At 38.7% G+C, this 17,892-nt stretch overlaps 1 protein-coding gene across 1 annotated transcript in view; it reads right to left on the bottom strand.

Moving 5' to 3' along the window:
• CUBN (cubilin) overlaps nucleotides 1–17,892 on the bottom strand; it is a 141,527-nt gene that overhangs the window by 42,844 nt on the left and 80,791 nt on the right. The window contains 14 exon segments of the mRNA XM_050709354.1: nucleotides 1,261–1,401; nucleotides 1,844–2,053; nucleotides 3,648–3,826; nucleotides 4,871–5,045; nucleotides 6,225–6,408; nucleotides 7,107–7,297; nucleotides 8,168–8,314; nucleotides 8,655–8,852; nucleotides 9,775–9,964; nucleotides 11,386–11,567; nucleotides 12,834–13,039; nucleotides 15,262–15,394; nucleotides 15,667–15,795; nucleotides 17,502–17,615. Coding sequence (XP_050565311.1) covers nucleotides 1,261–1,401; nucleotides 1,844–2,053; nucleotides 3,648–3,826; nucleotides 4,871–5,045; nucleotides 6,225–6,408; nucleotides 7,107–7,297; nucleotides 8,168–8,314; nucleotides 8,655–8,852; nucleotides 9,775–9,964; nucleotides 11,386–11,567; nucleotides 12,834–13,039; nucleotides 15,262–15,394; nucleotides 15,667–15,795; nucleotides 17,502–17,615 — 2,379 coding nt within the window.

Raw genomic sequence — 17,892 nt, 5'->3', positions numbered from 1 at the left:
TTTAATGGAGTGCAGTGGGAGAGTTAGTCCCTTTCCTCACACTCACAAAGTCCTACAGAATCATCTAATCTGTGTATCCACCTGCATTTCATTTTTGCTAATACAGTTTCTCTTCTGTGACTGCATAACAGGGTCCTGAGAGTGAAATAACATTCCTTTGGAGATTGTTTCCTCCTCTGTTATTTTATTGCAAAGATGAAGGATAAGAGAGCTTTCAGCTGAGCTTTTAAATGAGCTGGAAAGAGTTAAAAAGGGATGGCTGACCACTACCGAGACCACTACTGTAAATAATTTTTTAAAAGTAGCTAGATTTTGCCAGGATAAGCATTGCAAGGACACTCAAGAATATGTATAAGAGAAGTGAGAAACAGGAATAGAACTTTATCCTTAGTCCTGGTGAAGTCATTGTGTTTAGGACAAGAGGCAATGGACACTGTGAGGGTTGGTGAACATTTGAATAGGTTGTCCAGAGAGGTTTTGGAGTGTCCATCCCCGAAAACATTCAAAACTCAACTGCCCACAGTCCTAGGCAATGTGCTCTATCTGGCCCTGCGTGAGGAGGATGGTTGCACTCTCCAGAGGTCCCTTCCACTTTAATGTCTCTGCAGTTTTTTGATTCTTTTTATCCTATCATCATCACTGATGTTAAGCCTGGAAAGACCTTTTTCTTAGAAAGGCAAACTCTCCGGGGAAAACAATCTGGTATGGTAAACTGCATTATGTGAGTGTGCTTCTGCAAGTCTAGAGGTGGTTTGTGGTGACACATTTGTTATGGAAGAGAACTCTCCATTAGAGATGGAGTTTTTACATGATCAGCTCCTCTTCTCCCTCCTTTCCCAAACTCATTCATTTTGAGAAGAAATATTATTCCAGTTAAAATGAGAAAACAAACCAAAACAAAGCATTAACTCCAAACTATTTGTTTCAGGGAAATCTAAGAATACCGCTAGCCTTAGAGGAACAGAATAACATAAAGGATCCCTGGAGTTACTGCTGCATAGAAAAAGTGCAGAAGAGTGTGCTTTGCTGTTTGAAACTTACCATTCAAGGCAACATCCATTACAGAGACAGCATGTCTCTCGAAGTTTTTGCTAAGTAGTGATCAGAGAGCTCTGTTCATACTTTACCTAGAGTTAAATTTGAAGAGCAAATATACACCGCTCCAACAATAAGTGATTTACAATGCATGCTGTACTAGTTCAGTTATGGTGTGTGGTGTGTTTCCTTCCTGAAATTAAACTGTAACATTACAAATCCAACCTTCAGCACTGGAATCAAAGCGCAGTCTGAATCCTTGGGCATTTACTGATCCATCAGTAACGAACTTGACATAAGCAAAACTGTCAGAGGTATCCATAGCATCAGGGCGAGTATTACCGCAGTACCTGCCCAGCAAATTTCCTGCAAAAATCAAATACAGAAAGACAATTTGATATCAGAGATATTATTTCTGTTTCCATTTACATTGAAGGATCAATATTGGTGTCTAAGGAAAGGTTGGACGTGGTGCTTAGGGACATGGCTTAATGGGTGATATTGGTGGTAGGGGGATGGTTGGACCACGTGATCTTGGGGCTCTTTTCCAACCTTAATGATTCTATGATTCTGTGATCGCTTTCCAGTTTAACCAGACAGGCTTGAGTAAACTAGCAAAATCAAGCTATTGTTGGAAAATAGAAGGGTTTTGTTTGCCTTTTTTTCCACAAGCAAGGCAAAGAGGAGCAAACTCTGTACATTTGAAAGGGACACTTTATGCCCAATGTGGAATGCTTTAAGGAACCTTTGCTGAGGTTTCTTAGCGTTATTAGGGAAGGGGTAAGAAACACTGGAACAATTCTCAGACCAGAAGCACTGTATTCTCGGATCTCCACAAAGTCGTTTGCACACTCAGAGGAGTTTTGAATATCTAGGTCTTCCAGTGTGATGGTAAGATAGTGGCCCCTGGGCCCCTGCAGAAACCATTCACATAGCAGGTTGTCTTGATAATGAAGGTCAGGATACCCCACACTTTGAACAATGCCAGTTTGTCCTGTCACTGTACCACCACAGGGAGCTGCAAAAGCAAGAACATTGCTTGGTTGCTTAAGTGACTTCAGAAAGACAATCTGGTTTGTACAAGAACACTCGAGACGTAAAGCTAAGGCACAAGCAACTCGTTCTGTAACTGCAGTAATTGCTTTCTGATGAAAAATATTCCACATTTTCCTTTTAATTCATCCAGTCCTCAATTTATTTATCTATTTATTTATTTTGTCATATACACCCTTCCATTGCAAGCATCCCTTCCTCTCTGTTTTGTCTCTCATTAATTTGAATAAACTCACAGATTTCGAGGCCTATGTTTTATCTCTACCCATATCCATATTTACCAGAAAAAACACCCTTCAGAAAAAGACTGAAAAAAACGTCTAATGGTCAGTGTATACCACTCCTTGTGAGGTCTTCTCATAAGGAACCATTGCACAATTCAGGAAACAACTATTTAATATTTAATTTTCTCTCTGATGACTCATTTATCTGTGGTATCTGCAGATACAAACTCATAATACTACAGCTCCCAGCAAATAATATTCCCTGGTGAAATATATTGGATTTTACAATATATTCTGTGTGTCTGGTAGATACAATCTTTTCATGACAATAACAATAATGTATGTACTGTCTGCTTTGAGTGATTAGTGATTTTGGCATGCAGCTGAAATGATAGTTTAAATCTTTCTATGGATACATAAATACATTATAAATTGCAGCTTAGTATACTAACAACATTTTCTTGCAAGTCGCTTCAGTTTTCAGGTTCAGAAATATCATAGGACACTATATTGGCTTTAGGGTTTGAGATTAACCAAATCAGCAAAATCCTGCATAAAGCGCAGTCTACTTTTTTGCCTTTGAGAAATTAACTGTCCTAGACTTTTTCTACGCAAGTGACACTAACATAATATCTGCTGGTCTTTGAAGGTTATTAACATTATCAAAAACTAAAATGTACCCTCTTTCTGAATCTGTTAAAATACTATTTTTTTTATTTGATTTTAGATCTTTGCTGGTCTTTTCTAGTTTCGTTTTTGCAGCTTGAGACCAAATAATTTAAAAATATTTCTTCTCCCAACTTACACATAACAATTCTTACTACTCGTTCCTTTTCTACTTCGTTTTTGTGCTGCCTCTGTTTGTCTAGCACCATTGTTATTATACATTGATTTATATTTGCATACAGACGTTCCTGAGTTGTTCTTCTGCTAACTCTGCTAATTTTTGCATTCACCTTTAGGTTCCTGCTCATGAAAGCGATGCTAATTTTGCATATTAAAAGTTAAATCATGCTACATGACTTTACTTGCCTTGACCTTTTCGCTACTGCCCCTTTGATAATTGTCTTTGACCAGAGATTACCCGGGCTTTGTTTCCATTTCTGCAGATACGATCAGTTTCCTATTCCCATAATTTCTATCTCTTGCTAGGTACAGAACATGTTGATGTTAACCCATATGATGATTCTGATGCATTAGCACTAACACTAATTGAAAGAGGCAAGTGGTGGTCAATCCACCTCTTATATATGTTTGAAGCCCCATTTCAAAAACCTGGTATTTGAGACCAAAGTCTTTTCTAAAATGAGAGAAATTGATAAATGCAAGCATTACCGATTGAGTATTTAGCATTGAATCCCACATGTGTGACACTGTCGTCAGATCTGAACCTCAGGTACATGACAGCTCCTGAGGATCTCTGTGAGCCTGGGATCAGTCTTCCACAAAGCTTGGCAAGGACTGGAGCATTGGAATCATCGCCATCACGTAGCTCTAGGTAACTTAAAGTACAACTAGAAGAGGAGAGAATTTTCTGTTCAATGTATAGCAGTAGTTGTTTTAAATTAATTCCGTAAGGGTACAAAGCCATGAAGCTGTAGTGAATTAGATCAGTCAGTTTCCATGCAGTGTGACCAGGACAGAATCAACGAGTTCATGATCAATGATAGCCATCTAATATTTCAGTGAATAAAAGTGCTAGAAACATTGACAAAGATTCATCCAAAGCCCAGTCTATGATCAGATCAGATCTGACAGAAGCTTGTCCTTTGGAGGAGTATGAACAGCCCTAGCAAAGTAGCTGTGGCTATCGTTAACAGGAGTCTTTTGGTAGAATTCAGATTCAGCAGCTATTCCCTATTAAGTCTCTTTGATGACTGATGAATTGAGGAACGGATATAAGACAAATGAAAGGAATAAAAATTCAAATACGGAGGCCTACTTAGGTGGGCATAGAAAGACTCAAAACATCTTAACCAACAGCTTTGCTTTCAGAATGATGCAGCAGCCTGCAGAGGACATCCTGTGACGTCAGAGAGGAAGGACACCTTTAGGATTCTTCCTCCAGCTCCATTTTTTTCTGAACATGGCTTCAATGAAATTACATCAGCTGAAAACTCGGTCTTGTTTTATGCTTTGTGGAGGGGAGTTGGGGTCAATGTGCAAAACATGCAGACCCATTGCAACTCAGCAGACAGGCAATGGAGGAGGGAGGCAAATATTTATGGTGGTAATCCATTGGACTTAAAACTAGTTGGTAGTCACAATGAAAATATGAATATGAAGGGACTAGAGCGCATAGATTTTTACAGAAAACACCTTTCTACCATGGATGCTTCCTCTCTACCTGTTACATTTATCTCTACCATACACTGCAAAGTTCTGGGAATGTATACCAGTGACTTGATAGCTTCAGTGATCTATTCTAAAAATTTCCTAATCCCTTTTGATTGTAAATCTGGAAGTGTGCTCTGAGAGGAATTAGAGAAAGCAACAGGGAAAGAAAAATCAAAATTAAGTCTCTGAAGAAACACAGGCAAAATAATGTGGATATATACTTTGGTGAAGGTTCAATGTAAAACTGATCTTCAAATTGCAGCTCTACTGCATGTCCATTAGGAGCAGTTATGGTCCAGACACAGTCAACATGAGGGGGATAACTGTCCGGATAGTTGGGGGAGGATGTATATCCACTGGGGTTGAAATCATTGATATAAATATTCCCTCCACAATCTGGGAAAGAAAAGATCGCCAATAAAAAACATGTTAAGGAAGTGGGTGAGGCATCAAAAATATGAGTCATCACAATATTCCAACACAGTTTCCTTTCAGTGTCATATAGCTACACCAAAAACATTTATTATTTTTTTTTATTACTTACTGTGGGAAATCATTTACCTAGCCTTCCTCATTTCCACATGTTCTGGTCCCTGAATTAAACTGCTATCAGGTCTTCCTTGGATTGCTTCAAAGCCAAGCAGGAAATATATTTTCTGCCTTATTCCTATCCCAATTCTTAAAGCTAGAAAGCCAACAGATCAGACTCATCAATGCTTCTGTGATTCTTTCCCTACTTCTCCTTTCCAAAAGTTGAAATGCTTGAAATGCCTGTTTGAGACAATAATGAATGCATGAGAGATGCCAGTCAGAGCATATGTAAAGATTAGTTCAGGTCCTTTATTCTATTTTGACAGCTTTCTGTCAGACAAAAAAAAATTGTTCTAACAATGCTGGTAAACACAGGATTTTAGTCAAACTTTCTAAACCGAAGTGGTAGAAACAGCATTATACAGCTTCACCTATTTCCTTTATGAATACCGGACAGAAATACTAACAATGATTCTTTGTGGCAGCAGGGAAAAGTAGGCAGAAAACAGGAAAACAGGCACTTAAAAATGTGAGTAGTTTGACAGGTTACCTTAGTTTTGTTTAGTTACACTGTTTAGCAGGAGGCCTCCTGGTGTCCCAAGTGGCATGTGGCATGAATACAGTGGAATAACTGTAAACATCAAATCCCTGATTTACCCATGGGACCTGAGTCTTTTTGTTTTTTCATTTTTTGAAAAATGTTAGCTCAGGCAGGAAATGTTATTTTCTCAGCTGAGAGAAAAGCTTGTGAGAAATGTTATCACCTTTCTAGACATAATAGCCTAAATCATTGCTGACATTACTTAGCATTTGCACTGGGTAGTGTATGTCCAAAATAATGCTCTTGTTTCCAGGCTTTTTTTCCTTTCTTGCATGAATTACGAACAGCTCTCCTTTATTTCAGATGCTACTTTCCCACCAAAGCTCTCCCTGCCATAAGGTTTCCCTGTCTGTTGGGATTTATAACAAGAACCTCATTTAAGAGGACAAATTGCAAGTTATTTCTATTGAGTTGCAGAACTTATGTTTATTTTCTAGACTTACCTAGGCTCTTAGCCTCATATTTCAGTTTGAATCCTTGACCTTCATTCCTGCTGTCAGAAATGAAGTGCACAAATAGCTGATTGTCTGTGGTGTACATGGTAGAAATGGGGCTGCTTCCACAAAAGCGACCATTCCCCCTTCCAGACACCAAAGGTGGGACAGCAGCATCTAACCCATTCTTCAGCTAGAAAAAGAAAAATTGCTAAGGTCATGCAAGCTTTGAGTAGACTCCATCTCAATGCTCCCAGCCGTAGGGGAAAACAATAACCTAGTGATTAATTACAGCACAGTAATAAGTAAGACAGAGAGAAATAATATCATCTGTGGTATTTCAGTTTGGTATTTCCACCTCCCAGGAGCCTGGGCTGCCTCACAAACACTAAAATTTGTAAGGTTCAGAACCTTTAACACCTTTGAGCATTTAGGGCTACTAAGATGACTGGGGGACTGGAGCATCTGTCATACAAGGAGACGCTGAGTGAGCTGGGTCTATTTAGCTTGGAGAAGAGAAGACTGAGAGGGAATCTTATCAATGTGTATAAATATCTGAAGGGAGGGGGTCAAAATGATGGGGCCAAGCTTTTTTTAGTAGTGCCCAGTGACAGGACAAGAGGCAACTGGCACAAACTGAAGCGCAGGAAGTTCCAGCTCAATATGAGAAAGTACCTCTTTACTGTGAGGGTGACAGAGCACTGGGAACGGGTTGCCCAGAGAGGCTGTGCAGTCTCCTTCTCTGGAGATATTCATAATCCACCTGGATGTAGTCCTGTGCAATGTGCTCTAGGTGATCCTGCTTGTTAGGGGGGTTAGACTACATAATCCTCAGAGATCCCTTCCAACCTCAACCATTCAGTGATTCGGGGACCTAGCCAATAACCTCACCTCTACATAATCTCCATGGTTGCAGGAAGCATCCTCACTCTTAACCTGGAAAGGGTGTTCAAAATGGACAGCAATGACAAATCCAGAGGTTACCAGTACATGCCAGGAACAATTCAGATTAGGAGAATAATCTTGAGGGTAGTGGGGTGATGTGATCACACCCCTGTCTGCATGCAAATAGCCTCCACAACCTGGGAGAAAGGAGTTGAAGCAAAGGGAAAGTATTAGTGTCAACTATTTATTTGGAAAAAAACACCTCTCTCCTAAAGGGAAGATGTGAAAGGTAAAAGCACATGAAGAATTGAAGGCCATAGAGCAATGCACACAATGAATGATCTCCCAAATACAAACTAGTAGATTGCAAGATGACACACACCAAACATCTTGACGCTTAAACTCAGTTCTCAGACTTAACAGAAAAGTAAGCATGGCCTCTGTGCCAAGGACCTCCCATGGCATGAGCAAATGCTTATGATGTCTGAGTTCACTGCTTCATGGACTAAACCACTGTCACCTACTGTCAAGATAGATTTCAGTAACAAAAAGTTCTCCTGGCTTCCCACTGTTATTGTAACACCTTCCTTGGTGCCTCAGCCCATTATGGAATCTGTTACCAGCCCAAAGTGCATGTGGGAGGAGTGCCTTTGCAAATTGCTTATTTCTGCAGGAATTTACACAGCTCTCAACATCTGTCTCTCTCTGTTTTGTGTCTATGCTTTGAGTCATTTACTTCCCTCTCTTAGCTGGGAATTCTTTCTCTTTCACTCTTCAGCTGAGCTGTTCTAACCTTTTGCAAAACCTTTTTCTAACTTCTGAAAAGTAACTAGTCTGTTTGAATCATGCTTTACTGCATAACCTTGCTGGACAAATAGCAAATTGTATCTTTGCAAAGTCAGAGATTTTTAATGCATATCTGTGAGACCTGGATAATTGATCTGTGTGATTAATGGCATAGATTGTAGACAGCTGCTAAAAATGTCTTTACAAGTCTTTTCTTTCCTTATCCAGTTGTTAGCAGCAAGGCAGACATTTATCTAAGGAAAAAGAGAAACAAATCATACTTTTGTAATACGAGGAATTAAACCCAGCTCCAGTGATACTGCCATCTGACAGGAAGTGGATAAACATAGTCTCTCCAGTTGATCTTATTGGCCCAGGAGGTTCTCGTCCACACAGAATAGCCAGCACTGGAGAAAGACTAGTGTCTCCTGAAATCAAAAGAAGAAATGTAAATATTAAAATGAAATCACTTCACTTTGCCTTTTGTTCACTGTGGCTCTCATACTTTCAGGCAGGTACTTTTCAAGATTTTTAAACCCTCACAGACTGAGAAATATTTTTATAGACAAACAAATATTTTGCAAAACGTTACTAGTTTTGTTTAAACTAGCAGAATGTCTCAACATAGAGGAAGAGTACTGGTGTAGATGCTGTTCCTATTGCTATCTGGATTACTTAAGCTCTATGGACAAGAGACTTCACAGTGCTGGGACCTATTTAGCTATTACCGTTTCACGCTATTCGGGTAGGGTAAGATTGGCTTCTCACCATCTCGGATAATAAGTTTGTCATAGTTGCATGAGCTGTGAGATTCTATGTCCAGAGACAGGACGTTAAACTCCACAGTGGATCCAGGAGCTCTGATAAGCCACACACAGTCAGCAAAATTTCTGTAATTCATGGGCCAGCCCGGCGAGAAGAGGAATGAAGGTGTTTCTTCAGTTGTTACAATCCCTCCACATGCACCTATGATATACAAGAAGACAAGAATGAAAGCATCCTCTTTTTAAATTTAACATTTCCCCTGTATAATTTGACAGTCATTAAGCAGAACGGGGGCAGAATGATAGTGTATGTAGTCACAGGAAGGCATTTCTTCAAGCATTGCTTTGATTTGGACTGGGACAAAAAGACTGAAAATACAGACCTATAAGGACTGTATATATTCCTGTGCTACATGGTGTAGTAGTGATGTGACCTATTTTACCATGAGGAATATCTACAAAATGTCCTAAGAGTCCTACCACAGTTTAACACAGGTTGTACTTCAGAAAGGAAGGGTGCGTACACAACCAGTAATATATAAACAATTTAGACCCTCTTCAAACTGAAATGCTTTTCTTTCAGCTGTAAATTTAAGGCAAGATGGACTCCTTTGCTGGGATACATAGTGGTTCAGTGCCCTGCTAGAGCATAAAACCGTTACATACTGCTACTATGCTGCAGAGCCCCAGGGATCAGTAGTCCCTCGGTCCCTAGGAATTTGCCTTTAGATTTAGAAAGAAGGCATTGCACTATGTCCCAGATAGTCTTAACTTCCTCCTGTTGAACTTGCTCAGAGAAAACTAATGGTATAATAAACACACTCCCTCTCCTTCCAGGAACTATTTCTCAAAGAGATACATGATCATACTGAGCATATTCTATTTATGAATACATGACGCAGTCTAGTGTAAGGTTTCAAATCATAATGGCCAGTGATTTAAGAATAGTCTTTCAAGAGGAATACTTTTTCATGAAAGTATATAAAATGTTTACCTGGGGCTAAACAGTTAAGAGCTAGGGCTTCCTCTTGTGGGGAGGATTTTGTTTTGTTTTGTTTTTAAAGTAAAGCTCAGTATAGGACTGGCTATGTCACTTTTAACCACATAATCCACTGAAAACTCACCTCTAGGAATGGTGTGTGTAGCAGCAGAAGCATCTACTGCATACCACTCCAAAAGAAAGCCTTTTCCAGTCACAGATGAATCTGACTGGAACTGGATTGTCATTGAGCTGCCAGAGGATGCAAAAGAAGCAGGATCTGCACCACAGTATGTTGCAAGAGGTCGAGAATAGATGGTGGGCCCATCATAAACCTGCAATGAGAAAAAGACAGTGAAAGTGTTACTCTTCACAGAGGCAGATTTCATTCTCCTCATAGCCAGCAAGTTTCCAATGAGAAAATTACCCTCTTTAAATGAGCAAGAAGGATTTGGATGGTCTTTCAGCAAATCCCAGTTAGAGAGAAACCCCTCATATAAAAAGAGAACTAAATCTCTTCCATTATACAGTGTTATTTATGAAGCTTTCACGGAAGAAGGATCTAAACAGAACCCATCAATCTCAGCTCATTCCCCATCACAGGGTTGCTCTTTGGGTACAATGACTGGCGTCCCATTTGAAAAAAAGTCCACTGGCACAATCTTGTTCCTTGCTGAGGGAAAAGTGATATGATCTACAGATAAAAAGGTATTGTTTTCTTTCCTTTTTTTTTTTTTTTCTCCTGAGGAATACCTATATTTTAAATTCTATCAAATAAGTATGTAATAATGTATTTCTATTTTATGTATTAATAAGCCAAATTCTTGGTAGTTAGAAGATGTTTCTCTTTTGCTACCTTTCAAATCTATTTTTGTTCTTGTCCTCCTCCCCCCCACTAAAAAAATGCCAAGTAGAGTAAGCTGGGAAATATAAATAAATATTATTATAACATTGAAAATCTGATCCTTGAGTCACCCACTGGATGTCTAGCTGATGTAAGAAACTACTTTTGCTTTTAGATAGACAGACAAAAACCCAGGCTGAATTAAAAGAAAGAAGATACCATTAAAATCTGACATGAGATGAAGGGAAAAGCTACATTTCCTTTATGAACTAATATTAAATTTTGATGTCAGTGGATTAACAATGAAATGAGTATTAAATATGTTAAACTAGTATTAACTTTCTTGTTCCAAAAGGTGAAAGCAAAGGATAATTATTGTCAACTGGTTTAAAAAACAAACAAACAACAAAAACACAAAACAACAAACCTTATTTAACTAAGTAGTTGTGCTTAAGTTTAGAAAGAAGTTTTTACCTCTACTACTCCATTTTGCCTAGCATCATGCTTACTGTGTTTTTCAGCCTGAAAAAGCTTGTCTATATTACAGAAAAACAATAAACAAGAAGAAAGAGGTAACTTCCTACTGCCAACAGCACATTATTGATCCAGAGATCAAAACAGGTGCAAGAAAAGGATTGTTCTTTGCAGGCTTTTAAAATAACCTTATTTTATGGGTATTGAGATGTCCATTATAGAATTATTTTTAATAAATTTCAAACTTACAGCTTGGAAATAACTGTTAGGGAGCCATAGAGTATGTATCCCTTCCTATACCTAATAATTATTGAAAAGAGGGCATGGCAAAGCCAATGAGTCCCAACCAGATCCTCAGAAATTCATCTTGTAGGTGTCTTTGTTCATCGTTTTTATCAAAGCTAAATGAAATTAAAGAATTTCTTACAATAAAATCACCTTTAGCTTGTCGTAACGGCATCTGTGATGATTTTCAATATCCATCTCCAGGATACGGCCATGGATAACTTGTGAAGCATTGGCACTTATCCGCCACTGGTAATCAGAATTGTGAGGGTAGCTTCTCGGCCACTGTGGTGAAGCTATTTGTCCTCTGTTTCCCACAATGTCATTTCCGTACACTGAAAAACAAGCAAGAGATAACTAATCTCTTCTTCACATAGATTAAAAGAAGCATTGGGGCCCATTCTGGAATAAAGCTTTCATTTTAGCCCTTCTTATTTAATTTACTTAGGGCTAGACAGTGCTGCAAGGCATAGATTTCTGTCTCAGTCCTAGAGCACACACCTAATTATTTTCTTGTTGTGAAGGATGCAGTGTGCCCTTATCTGAAGGAAATTACCCATTTGAGCCATGTAGCTCTACATCTAGGGAAGATGGGAACATGGCACAGCTAAATTCTCTCCTCACCTTGCCTACTTCATGTTTGTTTCTTCCCAAGAAGCATTAAATAAGAAAATGTTGGGATTTTTTTTAATGCTTTTGTGTGTTCCGGTGAAAAACAGGTTTGATTCTACTGAGCTCTGACCTAACGATAATTCCATTTGAGAATGAGTAGTAAAAGTCATAAAGTCATAAAGGAAGATGGTTAGAAGTTTAGCTGGCTTAGTCAGAATTGCTGTGGATGTCTGGCTTCAGCAGCCTGTTCATGCAGTGAGTTGTACTGATGTTTGCAATGGTTCCTTGCAGCTTTGAATCTATGAACTGGCATCATTTCCTTTTCTTCTAATTCTGCTATTTGTTTAATGTTATCTAGATACAAACCAGAAAATGGACACTGTTGTACTCAAAAAAGCAAAATGAAAAGCTGGGAAATAAATGCTTTTTTCTTAATTTGTTAATTGCTTAATAAATGGCAACAAAAATATTGACTATGATTGCTTTCTCTCATGTAGCACAGATATATGGTCAGATATTTTAAACTCCAACAGACTACTTGTTAACTTGGGCTAAAATTAATTTTGTAGCATATAGTTCTTATTCCTATCTTCACAGTACTTCACAATACTGCTGAAGGGAGAATCTGAAAACCAGGTGATAAACTGTTAGAAAACAGTCAGTGAAATAGAGAAAATTTTATTTTCTCAATCCATGGAGTTTTTTTGTTTCTGAAAGGATAATATGATCAATTCGAGAAAATATTGTTATGATAATTTTAAAGGATAGAATTTCATGTCTAATTCATCTGATTATGTAATACGTGACACATTTGCATACACACAAGTTTTGTAGATATTTTATAACATATTTTTAAGCAAATTCACAGCCTTGCTGACATCAATGAACATTTTCTAATAGTCTTTCCAGGGCCAAACATTCAGTTTTTTGAATCATTTTGGAAGCGTTACAAACGAACAATAGTTTTCAATTAAATAGCATTTACTTACAGTGAGAGAACGTGGCCCTGAAGCCAACACCAGTGCCTGAGCTGTCTGAGACAAATTTAACCCACAGGATATGTCCAACAGTAGATGTATAATTCGAAGGTAAGGAGTCTCCACAGAATCGTCCTGCCAGCCTGCCTGTAGCATTCTGTTCGCGAATTTCCAGGTAATCTTCGGTGCAGCCACTACTACGTTCCACCTGAAATGCTCTGTTTCAATAGCAGTAGAAGAGCATTAGCAGCCATATAACAAACATATTTCAGAGTTTCCCCTGCCAGGCTACAAATCCTCCTGCAGCTATTATCCTGCCATAACAGCTAAGAGCACAGCAACCCTCCAGAACCCAGAAGTTCCTGCTTTTTACCTTGTGTTGCTGATACAGGGCTTGCTCCTTTCTGGCCTCTTATTTTATGACAGAGCTTCAGTTTGTAAAGTTAAAATTTGTAAAGGGTTCCCAAACTTTTTAAATTCAAACTTAAGAGTTCTCAAGTTTTTAATATTTGTTGGTTCTCCAACAACCATGAAACACAGAAAGCCCCTGAAATATTAAAGAGATTTTTAATATAAGCCCAGGTCAGAATTTAACACCTATTGGATGCAGAAAATACTTTTAGCCTTAAAATCAGTTTGCAGCCCCTACATTTGAATATTATTTCAGTACACTCTCTGGTGAGAAAATAATTTCCAGAGGCCTAGATTCATTTGTAGTTGACACCTCAAAGCCCCAAAGTCCCTTAGCATTTTCTCCAGAATTACGAAATATTTCCTCTATGCCCTCTCTGCATTTCACATGGCCGGTTCTGAAAATAAATAAATAAATAAATAAATACTCTTAACTCTTCTAAAACAATTTTCACCTTAGAACAGGAATGGGACTTAGACATCAAATTCTAAATTCTTGATTATTGTACTGAGCAGAATGCTAAATAATATTCTAAAAAACATTATCTATTATTCTAAGTGAAGTGCTTTGATTCAATTCAAAATACTTTCCAGAAGCTGGCTGTGAATATCCAGCAAAGATTCCAGTGAGGCCTCTTATAACAAACGCTCCAAAACATTTGTGCTTTCTGATTTTCTGGTAACAACTCCTCCCCTCCAGTCCTGAATACAGCCATATGTGTTCAGGGTACAGATGCTGTGAAATGGTTCCAACCACTCATCTGGATATACTTCAGACTAATTTAAAGCTAAACCTCAAATTGCAAGACAGGCATTTCTATTCAGACTGAGCTGAAGAAAATGAATACCTCATGCCAACAAAACTTTATAAAAACCTAATATTAAATTAAATTAAATAAATACTGCTTTCTCACATAATGACTCCATGCTTTCCAGTATTTTCAGCTTGCTTTTCAGCTATGTGTAACTTAAAAAAAAAAAAAAAGTGTCTACATCTACTAAGTATCACTTTATCTATCTAAATATATGATCTGCTGATAGTTTCTGCTTCACACTAGATTTCTGTTTTGGTTCTGAAAAGCTGTTATTCATTATTTTGTATCGAATATTTTAGAAAATGTTTTCAGGCTGTAGTGCTTATTCTCTGCTTCACTGAGTAAAGGAGGAATATAATGTCCTTTTCATTGCATTAGTGAATCAGCATGTGTCTAACAAATTGTACCTTATGCAGTCAACATGTTATTGGGTAAGTTTTCCTTTTGTCCTGATAAACTGTAAATGCAAATTTCAGACTTTTCTATTTCTGCTGATCCCTGATAAGGTTTACTAAGGGTCAGTGCTCTGTTTCTTGGCATCAGCCAATCTTTGATGCTGGGAAACAGAGAAGCTCAGAAATCCATATAACGGGCAAAGGACAACCTAACTACTCTGGTAAAGGATTCCATATTGTTCTGTGGATCACGCATAACTTTCCTGTCTGAAATCTTGAAAGGAAAGTTACTTTGCTGAAGGGAAAATTTCCTTAGGATACTATCCTGGTCCCTGTTGTACCTTCATTGCTATAATTGTCCTTATGGTTGGAAAAAAATTGAAGACTTTAATATCAATTCTAACCCTACAATCTGTGGAGTATTTGGGCTCTTTATATGACTTAGCTATATAATAAACACTATGATGAGTCTTGTAGTAAGGAAATAGTAGGAGTTTCCTTTGTAAAGAAAAGGTACAATAACACTAAATTTCCTCTTCTTGTTTATATGTGAGTGAAAACTAGCTTCTCCAGCATCCCATGTTGTTCAAACAATAAATCACCTATTTATATCACACTGTATGTGCCTTAATATAATAAACAATGACTAAGACAGGAGAATACCAGCTGACACCAACCACTGCTGTGTTCTCTTTCCAAGTGACTGTAAAAGCATGTTTCAGCTTTATCATCTGGTAGTTACACTTCCTAATAAACACAGAGCATCCTTCCTTCAGCTCTGTTAAAGTGTTGAATAATAACCCCTGGCAATGCATTTACATGAAGGACAGCTGTAGCCGGTTGCCAGGGGAGCTGAGAATTGTCCAGACACACTCGGTGTTGAGCGGATATGACTCGGGATAGCCAGGGCTGTTGAAAGCTCCTCTGTCCATGTGGAAAGTACCTCCGCAGGCTGCAACAAGAAGGAGACAGCAGAGGCTTGAGAAAGACGACATAGAAAAAATACCTCGATGGAGTCAGAGCTTTTGCTAATCAAGAAAGCATTTCGCCTTGTCTCGTTGTTCTTTAGCTTGTTGATACCCTTATTGAGACCTTATCCAAAAAGAGGGAAGGCAACAGAAGATTTTAAAAGAGGGAATGTCAGAGAGCCAAAAAGATACAAGATCTGGTCTTTTTCTTAAAAATAAGAGGTATAAGCCAGCAACACCTGCCATATGGACTTACATGATGATGACGCAGCATAGGTGGCATGGAAGCCCCTGGCAGTAACGTTGTTGTTGGAGATGAAGTTGACTACCAAGGCATTACCAAAAGAAGTGATAGGATGTGGCATGGCTGTGCCACAGTAACGGCCTAAAAGAGAACAATCCAGAGAGGAAAAAAGCAGTGTTTGCATGTAACTACTATTGATAATGTAACATTTGGGGTTAATGCCTGAGAGCAGCGAAAAGTAAAATTTTTTGCTTACAGTTGTAGTTGTCAGTTAAATCTACATAAAAATGAAATACCCATTTTATTAGCAAAGAACTCAACTCTGGTAGACATTTTCTTTTCTTAAACTTAGGAAGAATTTGAACCTGGATGTCCTGCAGCCCAAGCACCTTAGTTAAGTCACTGGCTATCCTGTCATTGAACTCTTTTGCATTCACTCTATCCAGAAATCACAGCCTTATTAAATTTACAAAATTATCCCAACAAATACATCTGCCAGTAGTTCCCATTTCTCTGTTTGTTTATGATGAAAACAACAAGTGAGAAATAACACACCAGTTTGCCTCTAATGGACTGTAATATGGAGATTAAGAATATGAATCATGATTTAGCAGAAAGGAATCTGAAATGAAAAAGAAAGGTAGCATATCATGTCCTTGTCCTCTTGCCAGGTGAAGGCTAAGGGTAGGTGGCAAAAAAATGACTTCTGCTCACTGTTACAAGCCATTTATTTTGAGTGCAACACCACTCCTGCCAAGAGATTATATACAAAAGTAGTATAAGGGAGAACAGAATCTATCGTGTGCATTCTGAATTTGCCAGGAGGGAATTTGTGACAACCCTGGGGATGTCTGTGGCCAGGTCTGTCTCATGACTTCCTAGCAGTGTAAGCACTGCATTTTGTTGTTCCAGGCTGCTCCTGCCACTCGAAAGTGATGGCTCTGGGAAGACATGCAGGGAGAAAGCTGTAGAAAAATCAGGAACAAGCAGAAAGTCAGGCTTTCCAGGGCTTGAGGAAAATCCATCTATCCATTTTGTGCTCCCAGAAATCTGCAGCTTTCTTCACCTATGTTTAGTATGGACTCTACAGTGGGAGTTACATTATAGAATCATAGAATGATTCAGGTTGGAAAAGACCTCTAAGATCTAGTCCAACCTCTGACCTAACACTAACAAGTCCTCCACTAAACCATATCACTAAGCTCTACATCTCAACGTCTTTTAAAGACCTCCAGGGATGGTGACTCAACCGCTTCCCTGGGCAGCTTATTCCAATGCAGCACAATCCTTTCAGTAAAGAAATTTCTCCAGGTATCCAACCAAAACCTCTCCTGGTACAACTTGAGGCCATTTCCTCTTGTCCTATCGCTTGTAGCTCTGGCAAAGAGACCGCACCCCACCCTGCTACAACCTCCGTTGAGGTAGTTGCCGAGTGACAATCCTCCCTAACATACTGGGCTACCCCCCTGCCTCTCCTTCCTAGCCTATCCCTTCTGAAGAGTTTGTAGAGCCCTTGAGTTGGGCTAGCAATCCATTATGTTCCTGTACTGTTAACCTGGAATTCAATTTAAACTGAATTGCTTGGTTCCCCATATTGTTCTGCTGAAGAGGAAGGAAAAGACAGCAGGAGTCAACTCTATACTGCAAGTGAGCAGAGGGGTACAGTCAGAGCCTGAGAGGACCATGCTGTTCTCAATGAAGACTTATCCCTCCACCCACAGTCTCCTCTGACTACACTGGCCACTGGAAAAAATAAATAAATCCTTGAAGCAGGAAGACACTCACAAAAAACTGCTTACTTTGGGTGCAATCCTATATATGAAATAAACAAGACAATGGTACAGTACCTCGAAGAGGAGCCTCATAGTTATTCCCATCCAAAATCTCCACAAAATCCTTCGTACAGTTTTGTGTATTGCTTTCAATAGCAAAATCAGTGAAGGAGAGTGTGATGTGGTTGACTGGCAACAGCGAAGAGAAAAACTTTAAAAGGTGTTTGGCATTTAGTGAAGAAATAACTACATGTAAACAAATGTACTGTCTTTTCTGAAGTCAATCAGTCCCCATAAAGCATAACATTTGAACTAGTTTCATACTTGATATGTGGAGTGAATTTCACGGAAGTGCATTAATCCTTACTGCAAAGGTCCTGGTAAATCTCTTCATGTTTCAGTACTTTCTAATACAATTAATATTAGAAGCATGGGATTATACATATAGACATGAACCTAAATTTGC

The sequence above is a fragment of the Cygnus atratus genome, chromosome 2, assembly GCF_013377495.2.
Source record: "Cygnus atratus isolate AKBS03 ecotype Queensland, Australia chromosome 2, CAtr_DNAZoo_HiC_assembly, whole genome shotgun sequence".
NCBI classification, from domain to species: Eukaryota; Metazoa; Chordata; class Aves; order Anseriformes; family Anatidae; genus Cygnus; species Cygnus atratus.
This window is presented reverse-complemented; position numbering and strand designations above follow the sequence as displayed.